Source organism: Leptodactylus fuscus, chromosome 10 (genome assembly GCF_031893055.1).
Source record: "Leptodactylus fuscus isolate aLepFus1 chromosome 10, aLepFus1.hap2, whole genome shotgun sequence".
NCBI classification, from domain to species: domain Eukaryota; kingdom Metazoa; phylum Chordata; class Amphibia; order Anura; family Leptodactylidae; genus Leptodactylus; species Leptodactylus fuscus.
This window is the reverse complement of record NC_134274.1, coordinates 23,967,502-23,993,232: the sequence shown is the minus strand read 5'-3', so window position 1 is coordinate 23,993,232 and position 25,731 is coordinate 23,967,502. Positions and strand designations below refer to the sequence as shown.

General features: G+C 43.2%; 1 protein-coding gene across 1 annotated transcript; it reads left to right on the top strand.

The window, feature by feature from the left end:
* The first annotated feature begins 518 nt into the window (after positions 1 to 518).
* PCGF6 (polycomb group ring finger 6) lies at positions 519 to 24,189 on the top strand. The gene is made up of 10 exons (XM_075258574.1): positions 519 to 727; positions 2,243 to 2,342; positions 3,525 to 3,621; positions 5,173 to 5,228; positions 6,907 to 6,966; positions 7,056 to 7,170; positions 9,383 to 9,410; positions 14,762 to 14,860; positions 17,071 to 17,157; positions 22,586 to 24,189. The coding sequence occupies exons 1-10, from the start codon at positions 569 to 571 to the stop codon at positions 22,640 to 22,642; spliced, it is 858 nt and encodes a 285-aa protein (XP_075114675.1). The 5' UTR covers positions 519 to 568; the 3' UTR covers positions 22,643 to 24,189.
* Positions 24,190 to 25,731: the final 1,542 nt, after the last annotated feature.

The following is a 25,731-nucleotide window of genomic DNA, read 5'->3' as shown; positions in this document are numbered from 1 at the left end:
CGGGAGCCTTCACATGGAGTAAACGCGCCTGTATTATTGCAAAATCCACGTCTAAAAATAAGATTCCCATTGACTTCAATGACATTTTACAGGCGTATTTTTACACGTGTAAAAAATATCATTGAAGTCAATGGGAGTCTTATTTTTACACGTGTATTTTGCAATAATACACGCGTGTTTCTCCGTGTGAAGGCTCCCGTATTACTGTTCAATCGGTTCCTATGACGGACCAGAAGAATTACAAGGCTCAGGTGTGAATGCCTCCCTATCTTGTATACAGGGGATACCTGCTGCATATGTGATGGGAGCCCCCTATAACAAAACTACTCAGGTGCTATTCACACAGCAGTTACATTTGTATTCTCACTCGTCAGAGTATACTGTATACTAGTTATATTACCACAATGGCTCTTGTAGTTTTACCTCAGTACATAGATAACTTCCAGTCACCACAGTTCACTGCAAAAACTACAATTCCCGGCATGCCCGGCTCGGCGCTTGCGCAGTAAATGTGTGTGGAACATCTAGTAGCGCGCAGTTTGTGGCAGTGTTGCCGGCTGTCGGGGGAATGGAGCAGGAGTTCGGTAACTCGGTGAAGTGTGAGGAGGACGAGGAAAGGACCGGGACGTCTGCGAGTTTCACGGCTGCCGACATCACCTGCTCCTCGTTTGGGGAGGAGGACGTCGGGTGTTGTGGGAATGAGGAAGTGCATGGCGGGGGGGATGAGGTGAGAGGGGGCCATCTGTCCGGGGTCACATGTGCCCTGCTGTATTGAGGAGGGGGTTCTGGTGTGTATTTATGGTCATGTGACTGGACAGGTGACCACAAGGAGAATGGTGGAGTAGTCAGAAACTACCATGAAGAAGTTATCAGGACATAGAGGAGTGGAATGCCTGTGAAGATGCTGCAGATGGCACTGATACTTTGCACTCATTTTGCATGCCCCCTTTTGGGTAGTGTCGTGCCCCCTAGCTTGTGACCTAGACATGAATTGTGCTGGTGATGCCCCTCAATTTAGCCGTGACTGACATACTCAAGTCCCCTATATAATGGCTGGTGACCCAGGGGCCCTACAAACATTTTGGGAGAGTTCTCAATTTCAGTATAAAATTGGCTGAAACTCAATGGACACTCGGCGGTCCCCATTACAGTCTATGGGTGCTGTAGACTTTTTAACGGACGGGCTCTCCGACCTTTAAATCCCCATGCGGACCTGAACGACTTTGAGATGAATGCTAGTGTGAACCCAATGTGAGTGGCCTTTCACTTATGGAAATTTGACAGAGAATTTTAGGCAAAATCTGCCTGAAATCAGCCTTCCATTCACTTCACTAGGAGGCAGTAGCTGTTAGGCTGCGTTCACACAGAGTTTTTTGGTCAGGAATCCGCCTGAAAATCCTCCTCCCAAAAACGCCTCACCATACAGTCCTATGTAACCTACTTTTTTTTTCCCGCTAGCGAAAAAAAAAGAAGCGACGTCCATTCTTCAGGCGTTTTCCACCTGAAAAAAATCAATGCAAGTCAATGGGAGGCAGAAAAACCGCTACCGTTTTTTCTGAGGCGTTTTTGACAAAAAAAAAAGCCAGGCAGATTTCAGGCCCAGGTGAATGTGTCTAATTAGCAGGGAGTCTTGAACCGCGGATTCCACGACCTGCTGCGATCTCTGCCTGCCATTGAAAACAATGGAAGGCGGGTTCTGGAGGCAGAATCCACCCCCCAAATTTGCGGCAAATTCCGCCATGTGAACATACTCTTGCTTAGATATTTTTTTTTTATGTTACTACTTTTGTAGAACAAATAAATCCTTTGTTTTTGCATTGATGCTTTCTGAGACCTGTCAGATCCCGGACAACCCCTGTTAGCCTGACCTTTAGGGACTCATTGAAAGTGAATTATTACATTGGTTTCCCATTGACTATCCATGTAAATGATAAAATAATATGTCTCCAGGTTTCTTTATAAGGGGACGTGAAATTAGAGATGAGCGAACACTGTTCGGATCAGCCGATCCAAACAGCACGCTCCTATAGAAATGAATGGAAGCACCTGGCACACAGACTTTGCCGCCACCAACCGCTTAACCCCCTGCGTGCCGGCCGCTTCCATTCATTTCTATGGGAGAGTGCTGTTCGGAACGGCTGTTCCGAACAGTGTTCGCTCATCTCTAGACGTGATCACTTGTAGATAAATATCTTGCCTGTCATCTCTCCAAGTTCTCATCTACCATATTCTTTACTTGCAGCGTATGATCAGCCTTGCCAACCTGAATCCCTACATTCTCTGCTCGCTATGCAAGGGTTACTTCATCGATGCCACCACCATCACCGAATGTCTTCATACTTGTAAGTATGGGCTTTCTTATTCATACAGTGTTACATTTTGTAGGTAATTAAACTCTTAACATTACAAAAGGATTAAAATGGTCAGAAAAATAAATAAGGGGAATACTAATCTCATCGATCCTGCTGCTGATTCTTTCTGGGTCCACCACCAGTCACTAGGGATCAATATTTGTACACTAGTGGGAGAACCAGAAATGTCGGGGCTGGGATCGCTTGGGTGTGTATTCTGCTATTTTATTTTTTGTTTGTTTTTTTTGACCATTGTAATCCTTTTGTAAATTTTTATCACCAAACAAACAATCCCTTTAATGACCAGAAAGACGTCGAGCCTGTAGAATCTTTCTATTCTGGTGACCCTTCAAAACCTTGATGTTTCTTTTATGTATATAAGGTGCTTTATGACGTCTTCTTGTATGTCCTGTATATCTGAAGGAGAGGTTTGTTTCCAATTTGTGTTATTGCTGGACGTAGATCTTCAGGCCCCTTGCACATGGGTGAATACAGCTGGAAAAACTGGTCCATACATCCTGAACCCAGTCAGGACAGCCGGACTCCTAGCATCATACTGAGCTATAATGCCAAGAGTCGCTGTCTCCTCACGGCTCCACTCTCCTGTACTTGTGGACAAGAGAGACCCAAGGAGGAAGGAAATCTTAGCATCATAGTTCATTGTGATGCAAGAAATCCCAGTCGATAGTCAGTCTGGGAAACATGGGCAGTAAATGGTGATTTTTCTGGACCTTCAGCACGTTGCTTCAATGGTTAGTGCTGTTGTCTTGCAGTGCTGGAGTCCTGGGTTCAGATTCGACCAAGGACAGCATCTGCAAGGAGTTCGTATGTTCTCCCCATATTTGCGTGGATTTCCTTCGGGTACTCCAGTTTCTTCCAAAAGACCTACTGAGAGGAAATTTAGACTGTGAGCCCAATGTCTGCCAAACACTGTGGAATATGTTGGTGCTATACAGATATAAATACATATGGAGTACCATAGCAATGGCTGTCAGCTCTTGCTCATTATGGAATTGATTTATTAGATTCTGTAGGCAACTGTTTTCCTGATGTCCTGCCATATAAAATATAAGACTAATAAAATGTGCACAATAAAAACCTTGATGAAATCTATGATATTCCATGACCTGTACACTTTACATTACTAAGTAGTGTTTCCTTTTTGTGTTACAGTTTGTAAAAGCTGCATTGTGAGGCATTTCTACTACAGTAACCGATGTCCTAAATGCAATGTTGTGGTGCATCAGACCCAGCCCCTTTATAATATCAGGTAAATATAACTTCTACTTTATTGTAAGTGGTGTAGTAACAAGAAACTATGTATAGTGTTACCACATTATACAGGATATGGCCAAATGTGGGCACCTGAATGTTACTTCCTTGCATGACATTCTGGTTATATGGACATTAATCTGAAGCTGATCCCTTCTTCTTCTTCTTGTTGCAACATCCTATACTTTTTTAAGAATTTTTCTGTTAGGTCTTGGATCAGCGTTGTGAGAATTTGCATCCACGTTAATGTTGTTACATATGGCCCGATGCATCCTCAAGGTTCCAATACATCCATTGGGATTCAGTGATATTGAGGTCATGGTTTAGCATCAGCCAGCCAGGTTCTTCCATAGCACACTGGACTTCCTTTGTATGTGATGTCATTGTCATGCTGAAATAGAATAGTGCCTTCGTTAGACTTGCGACAGCTTGGAAACGCAGATAACTTTGTATTGTCCATCTATGAAGAGGTTTTGCAGTTGTCACAAATCCTGTCCGGTCTGTAGTAATGGCAAAACATACCTGTCCTTGAAATTGTCTTGTACGATGCAGACAGAGAACAGTTGTTGGAGAACACAGATGTACTTCAGAATATTTCCAAGGACAGCCCAGCACATATTTGTGACCACAGCCATTGGAGAGCAGAAAATTGTGTGAAAACAGCAAAATATTTCGCTGGTGTTTTCAGCCCTGACTGTATTTATGCCGTCTGCTGCTTCTGAGTACAATTTTTAACTTCTGACACTACAGATTCTCCAGTCAACTACCAGGGAGGTCCACATACATAAATCTATAATTGAGGTATCGCTGGCTGATTATGACCTAAATAAAAAATCGCGATTAATCTGGCATTTTACCTTGATTGCGATTAATGGAGATCTAGGTCACATCTTTTTTACAATATGACTAAGTATTGGGCAAACTTCGCAAGCCTTTTCAGACCCCAGATTATAATAAGCGGAGGTTGAAACATAAAAAAAAGTGTTACTCACTTCCTCTGGGCTGTCTTCAGCGCTTCTGTCTGCCATCAGGGACCGCTGAGGCCTGTGAAAGTGGCATGACACCATGCGACCTGCGTGACTGCTGAGGCCCAATCACAGGCTTCACCATTCCCTGCCGACACGTCGAAGACAACGGGGAATTGCATCGGAGTCCAGAAGAAGTGAGTAACTTTGTTTTTTTTTGGGGGGGGGGATTCACCTCCCCTATTCCTCAGTTATGAAGAGACCCCAGAGTATAAAATTATTACAAGTTCAGTCCGAGCAAAATTGCAAATATTGTAATAATGGAACCGAACCAACATGAACGAAATAACCAACATGCACCAAAATAACATTGGGTATCCTGGTTCTTGTTCTATTAGGACAGGTTCACACTTTGACACCAGCGCATGTCCCCTAGAAATGACTAGAATCTGTAGTGGTCACTGCTGTCTTTAGGACTAGAAGGTCTATTTTGGGTATATATTTTACCAGGGATATGGATTGTTCTAGTAAATATGTTTGTTTGACCAATCTTAATTGTATAATAACAATATATTTTCTTCTAGGTTGGATAGACAGTTACAGGACATAGTCTTCAAAGTAGTCGAAAATTTAGAAGAACGTAAGTTACCTGTGGTTTTTTGTTTTTTTTCCCCCATATTACTATAGTTTTCCTCATTCGCTAACAACAGAGCAAAAGGTGCTAGTCAGGTGTGTCATGTTCATATAGATGCCCTTACAGATTAGAGGACGGCTGATGTATGGGGTATCCCAAAAGAAGTATTGGTCATGTTTGGATCCAACATAGTGATAAGTCACTATTCGAGATGAGCAAGTACTATTCGAAACGGCCATTTCGAATAGCACGCACCCGTAGGAATGAATGGAAGCGGCCGGCACGCAGGGGGTTAAGCGGCTGGCCGCCAGCAAAGTCTGCGTGCTGGCCGCTTCCATTCATTCCTATGGGTGTGGGCTATTCGAAATGGCCGTTTCGAATAGTACTCGCTCATCTCTAGTCACTGTCAAAGAGTTTAGCTGAGCAGGCTGGAAGGTTGGGAGAAATAGCTGTTAGTAAAACAGTTGCTTGAGGAGGTAAAAGCACAACGTGAAAGAAACCTGGAAAAGTTCCCCAAAATCTGCAACAGAGTCCTCTTATTACCTGCAGGTTTTGCTCTGGATTTCATCCAATGCAATGCTGTTAAATTCCCTAAATCTGAATCACATTGTTTCAGCTCTTATTGGTGCATCATAACTACTATTCACTTTCATTCTACTCCAACTAATATTCACTTACACTGTACTGGACTTTGTTGTAAAATTGTTTGTCTGTTGCAGAATTTTGGGCTCCTCATCCTACAACCCCTAGAAAAAACACCATAGGGTAGGTTTAGGGCAGGGCAATTAATTGAAAAATAACCAAAACTGATGTGATTTTGTTCATGTTGGTTAAAACAATATTTCCAGTTTCAATTGTGCCAAACACGTCTGAAGCGTAACGACTGCAATTATACACTGGGATCTCTTCCAGAATAATAAGCAGAGGCCCAGGGGAGGTGAGCAGACGTAAAATACAGTGTTTTTCACCTCTCCTGGGCTCCAGCACGACTCCCTGCTGTACTTTGTATTTGTCGCCAGGCCTAGCACAGGCCTCAATGGTCACGTGGCATAGTGACACTTGAGTCTATATGAAACAACGCCATGTGACACTGAGGCCCAATCACAGCCCTCAGTGGTCCCCGACGTTAGTCCGAAGCGCCAAAGACAGCAGTGAGTAGAGCAGGAGTCCAGGAGAGGTGGGTAACACTGTTTTTTATGATTGGTGCTTCTGTTTGTTATATTCTGGGGTCTGAAGAGACCCCAGACTATAATGTCAGTTTTGGTTTGGCCATGTCCGGTCCAAATGAAACCACAAGGTTTACCCAACACTTAGTCATACTGTAAAAGGGACGTGATCTAAATAATCACCATTCGTCATAACTGAAGTAAAATGCTCAATTTTGATTATAGGTCATGATCGCCCAGCCCTTGGTAGGATCCTTCAACTTTGGGCACTTGCTATCTCGCCCACATCATCACACACATGCATGCTCAGTTTGGCCTGAGCATTGAGCAGGAAAAGGCTAGATGTCAGACCCTTGTCTTATTTTTCCGACAGCAAAAATATTGTACAGTAGAAGTCCCACTGCCTGTTCCTCATCTTCCCCTAACATCAGAGGAGTGTTGGGCGACCCCCATACACATTAGATGGTCAGTCTAACACAATGTCAAGGCTAAATATCTTTTTTTTTTCTTTCTTTTAGGTGAGAAAAAACAAATGTATAATTTCTACAGAGAACGAGGACTTGAGATGCCAAAGCCTGGTAAGACATGGAAATGGAAGATGTATATTATTTGTCATACATGGAATAAAACACTATATATTGGATATAATGAAATGATATTTTCCTAGACACGGTAGTCCCACAAACTGTCCCCACCACTCGAGGAAGACCAAAGAAAATATTTGGACCCTTGTTCCACATTCCACCAGAACTAGATGTGTCGCTTCTTCTGGAGTTTATAGGGTCAGTAAATGTTTTAGTTTTTATTAATATATGTTTGTGTTCTCACTGGCGCTGGCTAACTCTCATCTTTGAGAAGACAGGTTTCTCGGCTGAGTGTGCATGTACAGGGGGCTTTGGAGCGAAAAGCTGGATTGTATCTAAGGTTTATGACCACCTTAATCCCAAATACATTTTCCTTACTGATTGTTACATTGAATTTTATTTTCAGTGGGGATGACTTCATGAGACAACCACTGATATTTGATATAGTGCACAATACTAGGAATACCTATGCAAAATAAATATAGTAATAATGTCACTTCCAATCTTAAAATGAATAACCTGTTCTGTTTTGGGGCTGGCAACTGTGCAGTGTTCCTAGAAGTCGTCCACATGGGAAGAACACAAGAACCATATTTCATTTGCTCCATTGTTTGACTTGAGCTACATCACAGCTTGGCTGCGACTCCTGCGCTGCAGCCAAAGTTTTTTGTGTCGCTCTATGGCACCTGATTAGATGCAAGTGATCGGGGTTACATTGTGACCCTGAGGTTGCTGCAACTCAAGCACTGATCGTTTTGTTTGGGGTTTTTTTGCAACTCAGAGTAGCCGTCACAGCAAGCCAATTCACTTGCATTAGTTCAGGTATCGCAGGGTGACATGATGATCTTTAGTAGTGCAATAGAGCAGAAGTGCAATGGAAATGGCCGTGTTGTCCCAGCCTTACGTCCCTCGCCCAGTTCTACTCAACCATTGGTCATTTACCCCCAGTAATGTGGCTAGCAATTCAGTGTGAATGCTGTTAGGGGCATACCTATGGGACTTGCATTTGGACAATATACTGTTATTCATTAACGTGTAGATTTGTGATTTGCTCTGCTTTTCTGCCTATTATTTTACGTTCATAATGTTAAATCATGACCACAAGGGGGCAGAAGACACCAGCATTAGTGATATGGGCGGGTAATCTCTTAAGGGATCATATGTTTTCAAAGACACTTCATGTTGCATCATGTTCTGAAGAGCATTCACTTTCTCTTGATACATTCAGTGATCCATGACATACATGTAAAGTGCGGCATCACATCTTTTTACCAGGTGTGTAAACATGGCTGACTCATAGGCCATCAAATCCAGTATTACGAGAGGGAATTGCATCATGAACAAATCCCGAGTATGTTTTTATTATTGGATTGCCTCCCATTTCAAGCAAAGGTGATTCTGATTCACGTTTAGTGAATACAATGTAATGTCTGCATTATTTCCAGATTTGGAAGGCCTTATTATGCATCATTCAGCTTTTCTCACGGCCATGTTTGCTGTGTGTTCATGTCTGTACCACCATCATTCTCATTATAAGTTAATGGACCCTAATATCTTATTAGTCACATAGCAGAAAGCAGAACCACGTAAACAAATGCAGGAGATACCAGGAGCTCCCAGAAATCACTCAAAACATGGCTAAAGGTATATGGGTGCATTTATTAACCTATTAATCACACTAACAGACATTTTTAGTCTGTGCCGCACATACGGACGGGAATAGGACTTTCTCCTATTTTTCAGACAGTGATAAGTAAAATCTATAGGTGTGTTTATGGGGCCATATAAATGAATGGGTCTATACTATCCGCAACTGTGAACAATATACTGACACAACTACACCCATGTGCATAGGGCCTCATACTATCGCAGCAATAAGAAAATTGGGAAATTGCTTAGAATGCAGTTCCCTAAACTAGCTCCACATCGGACCTTTACTAAAGCGATCCTGATTTTGTATCTCTTGTTATTTGCTGTTTGTTATACAATGGCTATTCTATACTTTGCCATAAGATTTATTAGCATATTAGTCTGTCGGTTTAGCCTCACTGCAGTATTTAGGATGGAGATTCAATTACCCTGATGTATTGAGGCCGACGTTAAGAACTCCCTTGGATATAATTGCTTTCCCCTGACGTGGATCTTGTGACACCAGGCTGTGTTTTCTTCTGAAGAGACAGCCTGAACGCTCCAAAGAGAGGGGAGCTGGAAGTGCTTACCGTCCACGTGACTGCTGCATTATTTATGACAATGAAATGGTTCTGGAAGTGCATTAGTACCTCAAATGAAAAGACATGTCATTATATGGAGAGCTTTTCACATCTACTTCAACGTCAAAATCTTTACTCTGTCTGGGGAATTCAGTGATTGCAATGCGGCTTTACTTAAAGGATTTTATGTTTTCTTCTAGGGCTGATGAAGGCACAGGAAACTTTAAGGTAAAGGAGCAACTTGAGTAGTTACAGTATTCGGCGCTACCTATGTTGCATTAATTTGTGCAGGTGTAGACTGACCATACACTTAAAGGGGTCATCTCTCAAAGTGCCCTATTAAAGGGATCCTATTATTGGATACCCTTTTTTTTTCTCCCAAACACATAGGAATAGCCTTAAGAAAGGCTATTCTTCTCCTATCTTTAGATGTCTTCTTCGCGCCGCCGTTCGGTATAAGGGTGCATTCAGACTACGTAACGCCGGGCGTGTATGAGAGCCGTACACGCCGGCATTACGGCAGACTGCCGAACACTTCCCATTCACTTCAATGGGAGCGCTCGTAACAGCGGCGTTTACGAGCGCTCCCATTGAAGTGAATGGGAAGTGTTCGGCAGTCTGCCGTAATGCCGGCGTGTACGGCTCTCATACACGCCCGGCGTTACGTAGTCTGAATGCACCCTAAAGCTGGGTTTTCTTCGGTATGGAAATGAGTTCTCTTGCAGCACTAGGGGCGGTCCCAAGTGCTCAAACAGCATTGGGGGTGTTCCTAATGCTGCGAGAAAACTCTCCAGCGATACGTCCATCTTCTTCCAAAACGCCCTCTCCTTGTGTCTTCTTCCGTCCTGGGTTTCAGTCTTCTAGGCCTCGCGCAGAGCCAACTGCGCATGCCCGGGCCACAAGAAAATGGCCGCTTACACCAGCTTACTGTGGGGTCATTTAGCAACATACTAATACTCTACTAATAGAAAATCAACTTTTAATCCATATATGCAAATGAGCTGTTAGGTGCACCCAGGACGGGGCCGCACCTCCTATGTCGTCACACTGTGCAGCAACTACCGTCATGATCCAGTAGCCACAACCATGCCTGAGTGATGCTACGTTTGCCGTTCATGTCTTGTAGAAAATGGAAATTACTAGATAAAGCCACTGATGATGCCTTTTACACTCAATGAATCGTATCTCATGCAAAACCTGAGTGGGGTCCTGGGATACCAACAATCCCTTTTCACTTATTTATAATGTAGTTATCCCATTCAGGGGTAACATGATGGCTCAGTGGTTAGCACTGCAGCCTTGCAGCGCTGGAGTCCTGGGTTCGAATCTCACCAGGAACAACATCTGCAAGGAGTTTGTATGTTCTCCCCGTGTTTGCGTGGATTTCCGCCATTCTACAAAGACATATTGATAGGAGAAAAAAAAAAGTGCATTGTGATCCTCATATGGGCCTCGCAATCTACACTTAAAAAAAAAAAAAATATATGTGTCACCTGTCTGTTTTCCTGTCACTTCTACCACTGTGTATCAGATTGGGGCTGTTGCATGATAACAGCATGGATTAGGCTTTGGTGACATGCTGTCTGTACTCTGTGCACTCTTGCAGGTACCAGAGCTTTCATTATGATGACACTGTATGTATTGTACCACACAGGCTCTCCTCAGGAAAGATCACAAAGTCCTGTCCCAGATACCGCTGATGAATAGACAGTTATGATGAAAATGATCACAATTCAACTTCCCTGATTGTATACCGAATCTCTCCTCTATAGAGAAAGTAGGATAATCTCACTGTCCTCCCAGCAGGCTGTGATGGCACGGACTCTAGCTCATCATGTGTACTTGGAGCATCATGGACTTAGTAACCGAGTACAGAGGGAGGGAAAAGCAGGGTGAAATCTAAAAATTAGAAGTGGTGTTCAGGATTTACAATTTTCTGCAAGGAGGCTGGGAAAGGTGAAAAATAAGGAAAAAAAAATAAAAACCCATACTCGCCTGTCCCGGTGCTCCGTTGTCCCCAGTGGCACCTTTGTGCTTCTTTTGGCAGAAGTCCTCTCCTCTCCAATCAACTGCCTGAGGAAAGGAACTGCAACGTCACTCTCTTACATCACCTGTGACATCCCGTGTCCTTTCCTGAGGCCGCTGATTCGCCTCAGCAGTCACGTATATTGAAGACTTCTTCCAGAACAAGACCCCGGGAGCAGCAGGGCCGTGGTGGGAGACACAGGGCAACCTCTTTAAGATTGGATCTGATCCAAGTCAGCAAAGAGGCTGATCTGTGGACAAGTGAGTATAGTATACAGAAAAGAAGTGCAGCATGAGATCGTCGGGTGCAAATTATCATCTAGTTAGTTTATGGGAATGAAAAAAATGTCTTAAGTAGGGGCAACACGGTGGCTCAGTGGTTAGCATTGCAACCTTGCAGAGCCAGAGTCCTGGGTTCGAATCCTGCCAAAGACAACATCGACAAGGAGTTTGTATGTTCTCCCCATGTTTCCGTAGATTCCCTCTCATACTCCAAAGACATACTGATAGGGAAAAATGTACATTGTGAGCCCTATATGGAGTTCACAATCTACATTTAAAAAAAAAAAGCAGACAGATCCCCTTTTACTTTAATTTCAGCGTTTGCGTATACCTCTGCATGTAGTGTTAGCTGAGAACACCTAGGGATGGCGCGGTCATTGATGAGTACTTTGCCTGGTTAAGGTTTTTGTAGAAGAGCCATTAGGCTGCGGTTTGTTCTTTGTTCCTCCTTTGCAGCACACAATAAAGTGACGAAAGAGCGAGCGAGAGCTGAATTCTGCTGTCTCACTGTCTCGGCTGGAGTTCTGGCACTAACTAACCACTGCAGTGTCTGGACTGTGCTCATAAATGATTAATATCCATTCTATTATTCGCACTACCAAGCTCTGAAATTTCCCAAAACCTAGCTGGAGGAACATAGCTGTCATATTCTGCTAGTTAGCGAAGACGCAGCATCAATGTGACAAGCTAAGCTGTGTCTTGGAATCATTTAGTAGCCGCTGGCTACATGGACTTCTTATGAACCCTGTTTTGTTATTACTGTTAAAGGGGTTGCTGAAAATCAGACAAAATCCAGTTAAGGGAGGGAATGTGATCAGTCCGATTACTTACCTGTTAAATCCTCCACCTTTCCAGCATCATTCCTCTCATCCTTCATGACAGTCTTTGGCTGCAGCAAAGTAAGCAGAGGCTAATGGGGTGCACTGGTTCAGCAGCTCTGGTGTGTTAGGGGATTTAAAGGGGTTTTCCATGACTCTTTAATTTATGACCCATCCTTAGGTGTCCCTGGTGTCAAACCATTGTTGGACTTTCAGTCAGTTGTTTGAAGCGACAGCTCCTTCCACTTCACAGGTTGTGTGACATCAGTGACAAGGCCTGATCGCGACTCAGTCCTATTCAAGTGAATTGGCTGAACTGTGATATCAAGCACAGCCACTGTACAAATATGGGGTACTGTGCTTGGTAAGTACTGCAGTAGCTGCATTGCTCACCCATACACTGCAGCCTTTTCAAATGGCTGATGGATTGGGAGCCCTGGTGTCAGACCCTTGCTGGTTTTTAACTGATGGCTTGTTGTAAGTATAGGTCATTAACTATTTAGCTTGGAAAGCCCCTTTAAGAATTGATTGTACCTGTCACATGTTATAGTTCTGATATCTTTGCTTCAGCCAAGTTAGCAGAGACTGGTTGGGAGGACTGGAGCGCTGGTGCCGGAGCAGTGAAGGTAACCTGGGTTCTGCCCCCAAATCCTCTACAGATTCTGCCCATAATCTGCCTCCCATTGTTTGCAGCAGGTCACAGAATAAATAGGCGCCCTGCTCGATCTTACCGCGGAAACTGCAGCTTGAAACTCCCTGCGGACTAGGCCCATCCAACTGTACCTATACAGCAGTGGAAAGCCGTGACAAAATACCAATTCCTTGCTTCGGCATCCCATCACAGGTAGCCCATGGCGGAAAATAAAGAGGAATTTCTCTTCGTTTTCCACCATGTTAACAGAGAGTCAGGGCACAATCTCCTGTATTCTCCATGTGCAGTCTGTGGGAGATATCATACCAGCTTGTCTCACTTGGGGAAGTCTGAAACTTAGAGAGACTCCCTGCACAGGGTAAACTTGATGAATAAATGTAGAATGCAGATTACATAATGGATAGATGTAGTGTTACTTCTCCGCTGATTCTGGAAAGTGATCTGAAAGGACAGAGATGCTTTATAAGGATTTCTACTTAGACAGTCCTGAGGCTGTTTAGTCTTCTTGGAATCGGCAGCTGCTTTTCTCAGGCTCAGTCTGATTTTCTGCCTACAGAAGCTTGTACTAGTTTCAGTGTTAACACAATGGGAGTGTTTATTAAGCCTGGCATTCTGTACGCCGGTTTTAATAGAATCTTCTGGTGCTAACGGTGCGTGAATTAAGTGGATCTGACCTCTTAATATTTCAGCTGCACTCCTGTGTGCCAGAACTTTATGCCATGCAAATAAAGACCAATCCAAGGAAACACCTTCTATAGAAGTTACCAATGGACAAATAGATCCGCGCTTACCAGCTGTATTCTTGTTATATTCGTTTATTAATAGCCTTTCACACAACGCGTTTCGAAACCATACAAGTTTCTTCTTCAAGTGAACAAAGGACACTTTATGCCAGTCAGGTATATCTAATGCAAGCTTTCTGCCGTGAGTTTATTTGTTGGGCCGAGACCTGCCCGCCCCTCCTTAGTCTCTGCCCTCTTTAGTAGAGATAAGCGAACACTGTTCGGATCAGCCGTTCCGAACAGCACGCTCACATATAAATGAATGGAAGCACCTGGCACATACACTTTGCCGGCGGCCGGTCGCCGTGCTAGGTGCTTCCATTCATTTCTATGGGAGCGTGCTATTCGGAACGGCTGATCCGAACAGTGTTCACTCATCTCTACTCTTTAGTAACGTGGTAAGTGGGCCGTGGTAGGAACAATGTGATGCACTTTTGGCATAAGGAAAGGTCATGCGCAAAAGATGCACCATATTTACACATCTATACAAGAAGACTAGTATAGATGGGTTAGTAAATTTGCTCAAACCCATCACTCGTAGACGATTACCTGTCTGATGGGTGACTGACGGAATCGGCTGGTCTTGTAATGTGCTGCGTAACAATTGGCCAAGCGACATAGGAGTGGAGATACAGATCAGGATGGAGGAAGAAGGGAATGTTCTGTACAATGTTTCTGAACCTTATGTGGGGGGCATAACCCTGGTTGAATATGATATAGCCCCCTGTAATAAAGTCAAGGGCATAACCCTAAGGGAAGATTGACCACTGCTGATACAGGAGAGGACCGGAATAGAGGTGGCTGAATGGCTTCTGTTTTCTATTTTTAGTTAGTACTTTGTGATAGCGGCTTTCATAATCTGCACTACATGTATAAGCTACACCCATGCTATAAGATTTATTCTCATTGCCCGGTACTCTAGTACCTTTCACATGTTTCATGACCAATTAATATTTTCCTAACTTTGTAACATGGACACAAAGGCCGATCTACTGATCACTGTCATTTATCTCTCATTAGCCTTTGGAGAAGAAGTTTGTACGCGTCTCAGGAGAAGCTACTATAGGACACGTTGAGAAATTCTTAAGACGGAAAATGGAATTGGGCTCCGCCTGTCAGGTGAGTGACCCGATACTGGACTATCAATGTGTATATTTACTGCTGCATAGAGTAAAATTGATGGGCACTTCAATGTTCCTGCAAGGAGACCTTCAGAAGGTGAATGTCCATTGCTGTTATAAGGCAAAAAGCAACCAAGTGACCACTCACTCATCTCATTCACTGCACAAGTGTTATAACTACCTTGCCATGCTGCATGTCCAGGCCAGCAAGTGCCAGTGCAATGAGTTGTTATAGTTCCTCCTTCTAGAGATCTGTCTGGTAACACATTTCCTTTAATTGTGTCACTTGAGTGTTGGATCAGGTGGAAGGATCAGCCAATTTCCATCCTGCAGTAATGAATTTGAGCTATAAATCCTCTTATCTGGTTTTCTCTGGGCGTGCTCATATCATTTATCACCATGATGTATATTCACCTACTGTGTCTTGTTGACAATAATATCTGGAAAATACTGAACATTTCTCAAAACCTCTTTCAGCATCGTCCGAATCCACAGATCCGCATAAGAATTAGTCACGTATGGTGACTTTTCATTGTGTATACTGCAATGCATTTTTTTTTTGTCCCCTGTGGTATGGACAATTTTTGCAGCTATAATGCCATTGCATGCGAGCAAGGTTATAAATAGCCATTCACTTGCAGAGGAGGCATGATGTTAGCAGATCAAATGAGAATTTTGGTTTGGTATCTGATCTGAAATCCTGAACAAGTTTGTGCCATTGATTTTTCTGATGAACACTGTACAGTAAAATGACTCAAAGGTCTGTTAAAAAGGTTCCCTTAAAGGGGTTGTCCCATCACAAGGATCCTATCTGTACTGCTAGTTTATGTGGATTTAAGACTTTTCCTAAATACATTGCTCTATCAAAACTGCTTTGTTTGGCCACTGTCTTAATTTATTCACTTTATTGTTTACACTTCGTTTCTATGGCCCTTGGGATTATCTGCTCAAATGTCAAGTGATGTAGCTGCCTGCTCTCAGAGGGGGAGGGAGGGGTTGGGAGCAGCTCTGAGCTGTTTGTGTCTGATAAGTATCAGAGCTTCTCAGATAAGGGAGGTGAGAACTCGAGCTCTTATCAGTCGGTTTAATTGAATTTGGCTGATAAGGGCTGAGATAGGGTGTCCTTTACCTCTGTATGTAATGCAAGCTGACTCAAATCCAGCTCTGCTACATCAGCTTCACACTGTGGTAATTCATTTACAACCAATCCCGTGCAAGTGAAACCCCGCCCACCTATGTGCTGAGAAAATCAGTAAGTGAAGAGAGCACAGCAGCCTGCAGGTTAGTGAACAAGCATCATGAGAATACCCCTTTAACCACACTATAAGGGGTGAGTGTCTGATCGCTCAGGGTCCATCTATTGGAACTTCCTGTGATCATGAATGGTGTTCCCCGAGTCACCTTTGTAAATGGAGCAGTAGTGCATATCAGTGACCACCGCTCCATTCACTTCTATGGGACTGACAGATCGCTATATTCATCTGTCTCTATCAGTCCCATACAAGTAAATGGAGCGGACTAGAGGATCCCCATTCTCATAATTACATGAAGTCCCAATGTCTGTCTGGATAGTGGATAAATGAACTTGCCGGGATAGCCCCTTTACTGGCACACTGTGCAGATTTACTTCAATTTTATAACATGACATGAAGTCCAGTTCTGTAATGTCACACGTCTACTTTGATAAAATACAAAAGCAGCAAAACCACAAGACGAACACCAGTCTGTCTGCGGCAGGTGCCAGAGGAGGCAATGAAAAAGTCATTTTCTCTCCGGCTGCCTTGAGACTGCAGCATGGCTTCAAGTATGAGGTTTTTTTTCCTTTATTGCGGAGGTGGTTGCCGTCTTTTCTGCCTCTGCTAGTGATATTATCACATTTTACATTTGCAGTCATTCTTTGTCTTGAAAGGATATGCAGATCCTCCAGACTTCTCCTTGTATGAATAATTAACATTACCATACACAATGCCGGCTGCCACGATGACATGTTTTATACATGAGTTCCAGAGACTTTCACAGTCAGTGTGTTACGTATGTACTGTAAGATTCAGCGGGTGTGAATTCTCCTCTATCTTTAGCCATTGCCTGGGGCAGACAGGTAAGAAGCGCTTGTAATAATAATTGGGCTTTGTTACCAGTATTTGAGGTGATGCCTTTTTTGCTTGTTTTGTAACCATCTAAGTGATATCTACTTTTTGATGCTGACAGGTGGACATTATATGCGCAGATCACCTCCTGGAACATTACCAGACCTTAAGAGAAATTCTGGCAGAAATTGGGAAACGTGCCCTTCAGGTAAATCTATTTGTACAACTAAATTTTGTGTCTGAATACACTGTGAAAAAATTTCACAAAAAAGTGTCCTTCCATGGTCTGCCTGGATCTCCCACTGACGACAATGTTAATAAGGAACATTACTGCTGCTGATTTTGCTCAATGTGAACTTGCCTTTACTATTCTGGTTCTGTACTGCAGATCACAGTGGAAGAATCTAAAAGCACTTTACCCAATAATCAGGAATGAATACAGATAACCGGAATAAACTTTGTGTATAGACTCTTTCATACAAATAACTAGAGGACAGTATATAGCAAGAAGGCAAGGACTCTTACTATCATAGATAACTACAATGCTAGGAGTCCTTCTCTCTGTATAGTGTTCTGGCTGTTAAATCCAGCACACACAAGTTTCACGGACGAGATTCGGTCATGTCAAAGTGACTTTACCCTCAAAGATGGCAGGAAAGTGAGATAGTAGCAGGGTCCCTATGCTAGTGGTTTTCCTTTTGTGTAATGACTATATGCTGGCACAAGAGACGGTCTACTAGCTATTCAGTATGAACACCAGTCATACAGCGCCGATGAGTACCCTACAAGTACAGAATAAGGAGGAGGTTTCTACCAGCTTGTAAACATCCAAAATACGCTGCTATTCTGGTTTTCAAGGTATGTCACATTCCATATGTTACAAGTAGTCTGCAACCTCTTTGCTGGCTTCCACTTATCCTATCCTACTGCTTTTAAGAAGTTGGTGAGATTTATAAGAGGAGCGGGGCCACATGTGGATTGTCACTGCTTCATAAACCACCAAAGATGTCTCTCACTCCTTACGGGAGTGATCTGCGTTTGGTAACCCGTTCCCCCCCGAATGAATACCACATGCATTTGCAAGTACTGTGCAGTAAAAGCACACGAACCCCATAGACTATAATGGGGTCCATGTGCTTGCCCCACTCTGCTCTCACGTATCATGCGGACAGGAAAGTAGATCGTGAACTACTTTCCTGTCTGCATGTTCTGTGCGAAGATCTGGCAGCACACGGACCCCATTATAGTCTATGAGGATCCATGTGCTTTTACTGCACAAAGCTTGCAAATGTGTTTGGTATTCCGCTCTGGGGGTCCCCATATGGAATACCAACGCAGATGTGAACCAACCCTTACTCCAAAATATTTTAGTTTAGGACTGGCATATTGAATGCCAGTCTGAATAAACCTCCCCTTATAATTATTTGTAATGCGGGAGCTTGTTGCTGTTCCATGTTCCCTCTCGGTTCGGCTGATAACACTCAGGTTTTGAGTATGACATATATGGATTTTTGCTAATAATCTAGTAATTTGGAACATGTTTTGTGAGCGATTAGGACACTCTGAGCAGCATGTGAATGTGCAGTGCCATCCCTGCTATTGTTCTATTGGCAGCCTTGTGAATAATGTCCACTGCAAAATGTGAGCAAGTACACGACACCTTGCTGTGTAAATCTTGTTGCTGCAGGGTGGAGCGGAGCGAGCAGTCAATTATGGCTGACGGTTTTAGTACAGCCGTGCTCTTTGCTGCCTCATAACTTCTGTCTAATTGCATTATACAGCTAATTGTTGTTTTACTGGATAGAGCTTCACTGTCTGCTGAATCTTTCCTATTAACCAGTAAAATGTTTTTGTGCTGATTTTATTACTTACAAGCACAGCCATTCTGATGGTAAGAGGCGTTTCTATAGTCATATTACACAAATAAACACATGTAAATGTTATTAAAGATTACATATGGTGCGGGGAAGACTTGTGCAAAATACACAGATTAACTATTAGGCCAAAGCCCTACGTTGCAGAAAAGCAGCTTTTTTTGTTGCAGATTTTGTTGCGTTTTTTGGAGCCAATGCCAAGAATGTCTACAAAAGAAATGGAACATGGAAAGAATATGCAAATCTGACTTCCATGATGTAATTAGGATGTCAGTGCCTGAAGTATGCACACCAATAGAGAGCACTGACTGAGAATGTGCAAGTCTATCTTCCATGATGTAATTAGGAAGACAGAGTCTCAGTCAAACACACCTATAGAGGGCGCTCCCTTTAACATCATGCCGACCTTCTCAGAGGCCTTTGTTTTCAATGATGTTGGGATTATACCAGATACAGTCTTCTCAGCCAAGGACAGCTGTTTCGATGTATTTGCGTCTTGTATTTGCTTAGCGCAGAGAGGACTGATCTGGCAGAGGTGAGAGGAAGTCAGATTTGTATATTCTTCCCATGTTCCTTTGCGGTGGAGCGCTCATGGCTTAATAAAACTCCACACCCCTAATGGTGGTTCTCATCTTATGGAGTGACGATATCCCCTCAACCCTGTCTAAGCCTCTCACCTCTGCGAGATCAGTCCTCTCTGCGCCAAGTTGAGGAGATGCAAATACATCGAAACAGCTGTCCTTGGCTGAGAAGACTGTATCTGGTATAATCCCAACATCATTGTAAACAAAGGCCTCTGAGAAGGTCGACATGATGTTAAAGGGAGCGCCCTCTATAGGTGTGTTTGACTGAGACTCTGTCTTCCTAATTACATCATGGAAGATAGACTTGCACATTCTCAGTCAGCGCCCCCTATTGGTGTGCATACTTTCGGCACTGACATCCTAATTACATCATGGAAGTCAGATTTGCATATTCTTCCCATGTTCCTTTGCACAGTGGGGCGCTCATGGCTTAATAAGACTCCACACACCTAAATGGTGGTTCTCTCCCTACAAAAGAAATGGGAAGTTCTGAGGGTCAGTGAACACAGAGTTTTATTGGCGCTGATTTTGATGCTGAATCCGCCTCAAAATCAGCCTAGAAAAAAAGCCTCCCAATAGAACTCTATTGGGAGGCTTTTTTTGGAGGCTGATTTTGTGGCGGATTCAGCGTCAAAATCAGCATAAAAAAAACTGTGTGCACTGACCTTTTATACTTCTTCCTTCTGATAAATTCACACCTGGCTTTGGCTCAAGAAACGGCAGCAAAATCTGCAACAAAAAAAGTTGCTTTTCAGCAACATGGAAGTTCACACGGGAGTTTTTGGGACTGGATTTTGATGTGGAATCTGTGTCAAAATCCTGCTAAAAAACTGCCTCCCATTCACCTCAATGAGAGCCGGTCATTTCCGTTTCCCGCTCGCGGCAGAAGCGACACTCCCTTTCTTCGGTTGGATGTCCACCTCACGATACTCCCACTCGAGTAGGGCCATTCATTTGGGCCTAATCCAGAGCAGAATACCGCGACTGAATGCCGGCGCACTGTATGCACTGCACCAGTATCCAGTCATGGCTAGATGTTTTTTAGACCGAATTCAGAGGCGGCCTCTGCCTTAGAATCCAGTTAAAAAAAAACTCCTGTGTGAACCTGGCCTTGGAAAACCCCTTTAATCTTCTCCTCTATATACACTGATCAGCCATAACATTGAGGGGGCTTTCTGACCCCAAATGCATTTCCCTGGTGCCATCCACTGCCTACTGGTGGTGCTGGAGAACTGCAGCTCTGCTCCTATTACTTGAATAGGATGAGAGCAACGAACATTAAGTGACTGATACAGTCTGGTGCCTGTATCCACCTCTTTGCCTAATTATTGTTATTATTGCAGCAGTCTCCGAACAGCAACTGGAGATATGGAAATGTTGCCAAGCCATAGAGCGCCAAGGTCGGAACAGGAGATAATTTCTATTTTTAGGGTTTTCCTCTCCACAATTATTCTTCTCAATAAGTGGGATAAAAGAAATCCATTATAAGATTTGCTCAGTGGAAACCTCCTCGCTACATTTCTATTGTTCTGTGGAACTGCGGAGAAGTGTTTGATAAGTTGATGAAAATATCAATCTGGTAGTGCAGCTGGGAAGGTGACCTTTGTTACGGAAAGAATTCATATTCCAGGCAGAGCTCTGTTCTTTCCATGGACGACTCTGCACATTCCCACTTCACACTCCGTAAGAGACGATGTATGAGCAGATGAAGCGTTCTTAGAATATACATGCATGACCATCTCGATGTCAGTCGTGTAGGGGGTGGGGTGGACAGCCTGTGCCGTACTTTGCTTGCTTTGTATATGGTGTGGACAGGAAGCATTGGAGGGTTTCTGACATATAGAAAGCTACCTATGAGTACAGATAGCAAATAAACATACAACTCTACCATCACCCATCACACTTGTGCAGCAGCAGCGATGTCGCAACAGGTAATGCAAAATTCACAAGTCAGGGGACAAATCAGAGGCAGACCGCTAAAACAGTGGATACACTCCAGACCCTATTGACTCTAATCCATTGGGTATCCATTATTTAAAGGGATCCTATCATTGGGTACCCTTTTTTTCTGACTAATATGTAGGAATAGCCTTAAGAAAGGCTATTCTTCTCCTACCTTTAGATGTCTTCTCTGTGCCGCCGATCGGTAGAAATCCGGGGGTTTTTTGGTATGCAAATGAGTACTCTCGCAGCACTAGGGGCGTCCCCAATGCTGCGAGAGAAGTCTCCAGCGACGCCTCCATATCCTTCTAGAACACCCTCTCCCTGTGTCTTCTTCCGTCCTGGGTTTCAATCTTCTAGGCCTCGGGCAGAGCAGATTGCGCATGCCCCACTGCCACAAGAAAATGGCCGCTTACTCAGTAAGCTGTGTAAGCGGCCATTTTCATGTGGCCACGGGCATGTACAGTCGGCTCTGCCCGAAGCCTAGAAGATTGTAACCCAGAACGGAAGAACGGCCAGGGATTTCTCTCTCTCCTATACAAAGCTGTAGGTTTTAATGGTTCCATCCTTTGTGTGGCATGATCCCGCAGCTATGTGTTACTCTGCTATCTCTGCCCTTTCTTCTCACTATCATAGAGATTGTAAAGGAGGAGACAGATAGATAATGGCAGCAACACCTGCTCGCAGCCAGGATATATTAGAGCTTGCCTATTGGAAGATCTTCTAGCATCTTATAGTGTCCTGTACACAGAAATCCAGGACCAGCTGAGGAGACGGTAGTACACCACTTGGCAGACAGTCTGGCGGCCAGCGAGCCGTAAACAAGGGTGCCCAGGGACAAGATAGAAGAAGCTATCTTGCTTTGTGACTTGTAATAAGTTCATAGATTTTTTTTTTTTCCCGTGTGGTTGCCTTGCTTCTGACATTACCATGCGCAGGGTATCCAGTATCTTGACTAAAATCATGAAATGATCGTGTGCATTTATGTGTCCACTGGAAAACGGCACATGGATGATATCTGTTTGCCGCTCGTGCCCATGTAGTGAGCCCAGGCCAGAAAAGACAGGAATAAGACCTGCCCTGAGTTTTGCCTCAGGCTTACAGACCCTTGATAATACACAGGCTTGTATATGGGTCAGTGGGATAGAAGTTAAAAATACAGCTATCACACTGACCAAGCATACGGCCGCGTGCATGGTGCAAATATATCCTATTATTTTGTACTGTTTATTTGCAGGATGGTTTGCTCGTTCTTCACTTTGGCCTTGGCTTGTCTCCATCATCCTTGACTTGAGAACATTCTTGTTAAATGAAGTTATTCTCCAAGGTGCTCCAACTATGTGAAGACTGCACTGTGAAGAAAGACGTCGCTCCTTTTCTGCAATGTAAAGATCTGGGATGAGCATTATGGCGGTGGTATAACGGATCAGGCTGTCATCAGCATCACAAGCACCATTGCCTGTGTGACTTTTCCCAACATCAGTCGTCACCTGATGCTGTAAAACATCAATTTAGCATATTCTGTGTTCAAAAACTTGGTGTTTGCCTTGGTGTAAATCAATGGTCTCCTGTCAGAGCTTGCTGAGGGGTGTAGTTGTCCAGCATCCAAATTTGCACTAGTGTATAGATAATATACTAAATATTGAATAAAGAAAAATCAGCACAGGGAGTCTTCTGACCATGCCGAACACTGGTATGTATGACCGATAGTCAGCTGAAGATATTCAGCATGGCTTGATGAGTTACAGTGTTGGCCAAAAGTATTGGCACCCCTGCAATTCTGTCAGATAATATTCATTTTATTCCAGAAAATGATTGCAATCACAAATTCTTTGGTATTATTATCTTCATTTAATTTGTCTTCAATGGAAAATCACAAAAAGAATTGTCAAAAAGCCAAATTGGATATAATTCCACAGCAAACATAAAAAAGGGGGTGGACAAAAGTATTGGCACTGTTTGAAAAATCATGTGATGCTTCTCTAATTTGTCATTAACAGCACCTGTTACTAACCTGAGGCACCTAACAGGTGGTGGCAATAACTAAATGACACTTGCAGCCAGTTGAAATGGATTAAATTTGACTCAACCTCTGTCCTGTGTCCTTGTGTGTACCACATTGAGCGGTTGTTCGCAGTTATTTTGTCTAAAGGTTCTGCTACCAAGTATTAGGCTGAGGGTGCCAATACTTTTGTTTGGCCCATTTTTGGAGTTTTGTGTAAAATGATCAATGATTTGACTTTTTTTTCATTCTCTTTTGTGTTTTTTTCATTGCAAGCCAAATAAATGAAGATATTAATACCAAAGAGTTTGTGCTTGCAATCATTTTCTGGAAGAACAGGAGTATTATCTGACAGAATTGCAGGGGTGCCAATACTTTTGGCCAACACTGTAGTCTGTTGTGAGCCAGCTATGACTGCCTCTACATGTCTGATTGCTCGCTGTTTCGGGCAATGAAAATCTAATGTGTATGGTTGGCTTTAGCTTGGGCAATCTAAAAATTCACCCGATTTATCACAGATCCGGATGACAAACCTGGAGTAGCTTTACACGGCCTAGTCTAAGGTTACTGTGGGCCAGGATTTTGAGGCATTTTTGCACCTTAAGACACACTATTTTCCCAGTAACCAACTCCCACCTTCACAGACAAGGTGAAAAGGTATCTGTAACACTTACATATGGTGCAGAGCATGTCGGCCATCTTTTTGGTGCATATTAATGAGACTTGTGGTGAATTAGCTTAGTACATCTGCCCCATTGACTTTTTATAATGTCAGAAATTTTGAGAACTGTAGCAGCTGGTTTTCTATGAAACACATTTGTACCAGGTTTATGGCATTGGGAAAGGGATATATTTTCTCTTATTATATATACTTGTAATAAATCCAATTTGGACAAAGTATGACTATATATACCTTTTTTTAAAAAAATCATTTATACAAAATTGATCTGTAACACTGGGTCAACACCTTTAAGAAAACTATGTTCCCATCTGCGCCAGGACACCCCCCATCGTTCGGGTCCGCTGAGCGCTCTGAACGACAGACTGATGGATTGTTGTGTTAGCGGTTACAAGGACACATCCTAAGGTAACGCTATATTGTGATGTATAAATTTCTGGGATCTAATAGAGAAACGGCACCATTCTGAAATGGAGCAGAACCCGCGGGTCTTAAATAATTTATACCTGCGGCAGTATTATTATACGCTTTGGTTTTCACTCTGTAAAGCTCTTGTGTAATGAAATGCTGAATCAATGTAAGGTCTTAAAGGGATGACCTTGTATCAAGCACGAACGGGAGGGTAAGTAAATATTTGCCAAAAATCCCCTGTAGTTTTAGTAGCAATAGCATATGACAGAAGGTTATTGTGTGCGACAACCCCGGGGACAGCAATGTACAGGGGTACACTACCACTCTCCAATCTCTACCAGTCTGTACCTAAACAGCCTTGTGTATGTAAGGTTCATTGTCTAGATTTCAGTTTGACCTTTTTGAGGAGCGATCTGACCAGTCTTTGAAGTCCCCTTGGGCTATGGGGGGTGATTTCCTATCCCTGGTTTATCACATGTGGATTCTATTCTTCCATAGAGATCAATGAGCGAAGAAAATGATCAGCAATTACTGATTAGCAATAGATTGGCTGTAAATCAGGAAACCTCTTCCACTTTCCGCAGATACTAGTGACCTATAGCACGCTGGGTTATATTGTTCTGTACACCAGCTCTGTATATTCCTTGTATTATAATACTTTAGCATGTGACAATACTGTGCTCCGTTATGTAGATTAATGATGGTTCTTCTTCTTTAATAATTGGATGTAATTACACCAGTACAGGAAACGGTGACATTAATTAGTAATGTCTTATTAATCCTAAGTCTGGGAAGAGTACAACTTATTAACCATTTCCTACAGGTCTCATTGAAATAACCAGGATCGTTGTCCATTGGTGAATTTGCTGCAGGTCTTGCACATCGTTCAAGGTAAAGTACATTACAAGTAGCTTTGATTTGAGGACTCGTTGCTGTGGACATTGATGGATTTTTACAGTCACTGTTAGGTTTCCGTGAATATGAAGCCAATCGTGTGACTGCTTAAACATATATGGAAGGGTATGTTCACATATGTTAATGTACGTTGCATTTGTACATCATAAGATGAGAGCAATAGACCTTAAAGGGGTTATCCCATTAAGTGAAGACTGCAGGACCTTTCTCCCTCTCCAAAATTCATCTTGAGAGACTCCAGGCTGAATGTGGACACGATTGCTGCTGGTCGCGCTTCCATTCATCTCAGTGGGCGCATCGGAGATAACCAAGTGTCTACTTTGGCTATCTCCAGCGCTCCCATTACTTCAATTGAATGGGAGTGCTGACCACTGCC

What these genes read in the sequence shown, in the direction of transcription:
- PCGF6 (XM_075258574.1), top strand. Translation starts at nt 569, where the DNA reads ATGGAGCAGGAGTTCGGTAACTCGGTGAAGTGTGAGGAGGACGAGGAA. An exon ending in AATTGGGCTCCGCCTGTCAG is followed by an intron (nt 14,861 to 17,070) that starts GTGAGTGACCCG and finishes TGATGCTGACAG; the next exon opens with GTGGACATTATATGCGCAGA. An exon ending in TTGGGAAACGTGCCCTTCAG is followed by an intron (nt 17,158 to 22,585) that starts GTAAATCTATTT and finishes GTTTATTTGCAG; the next exon opens with GATGGTTTGCTCGTTCTTCA.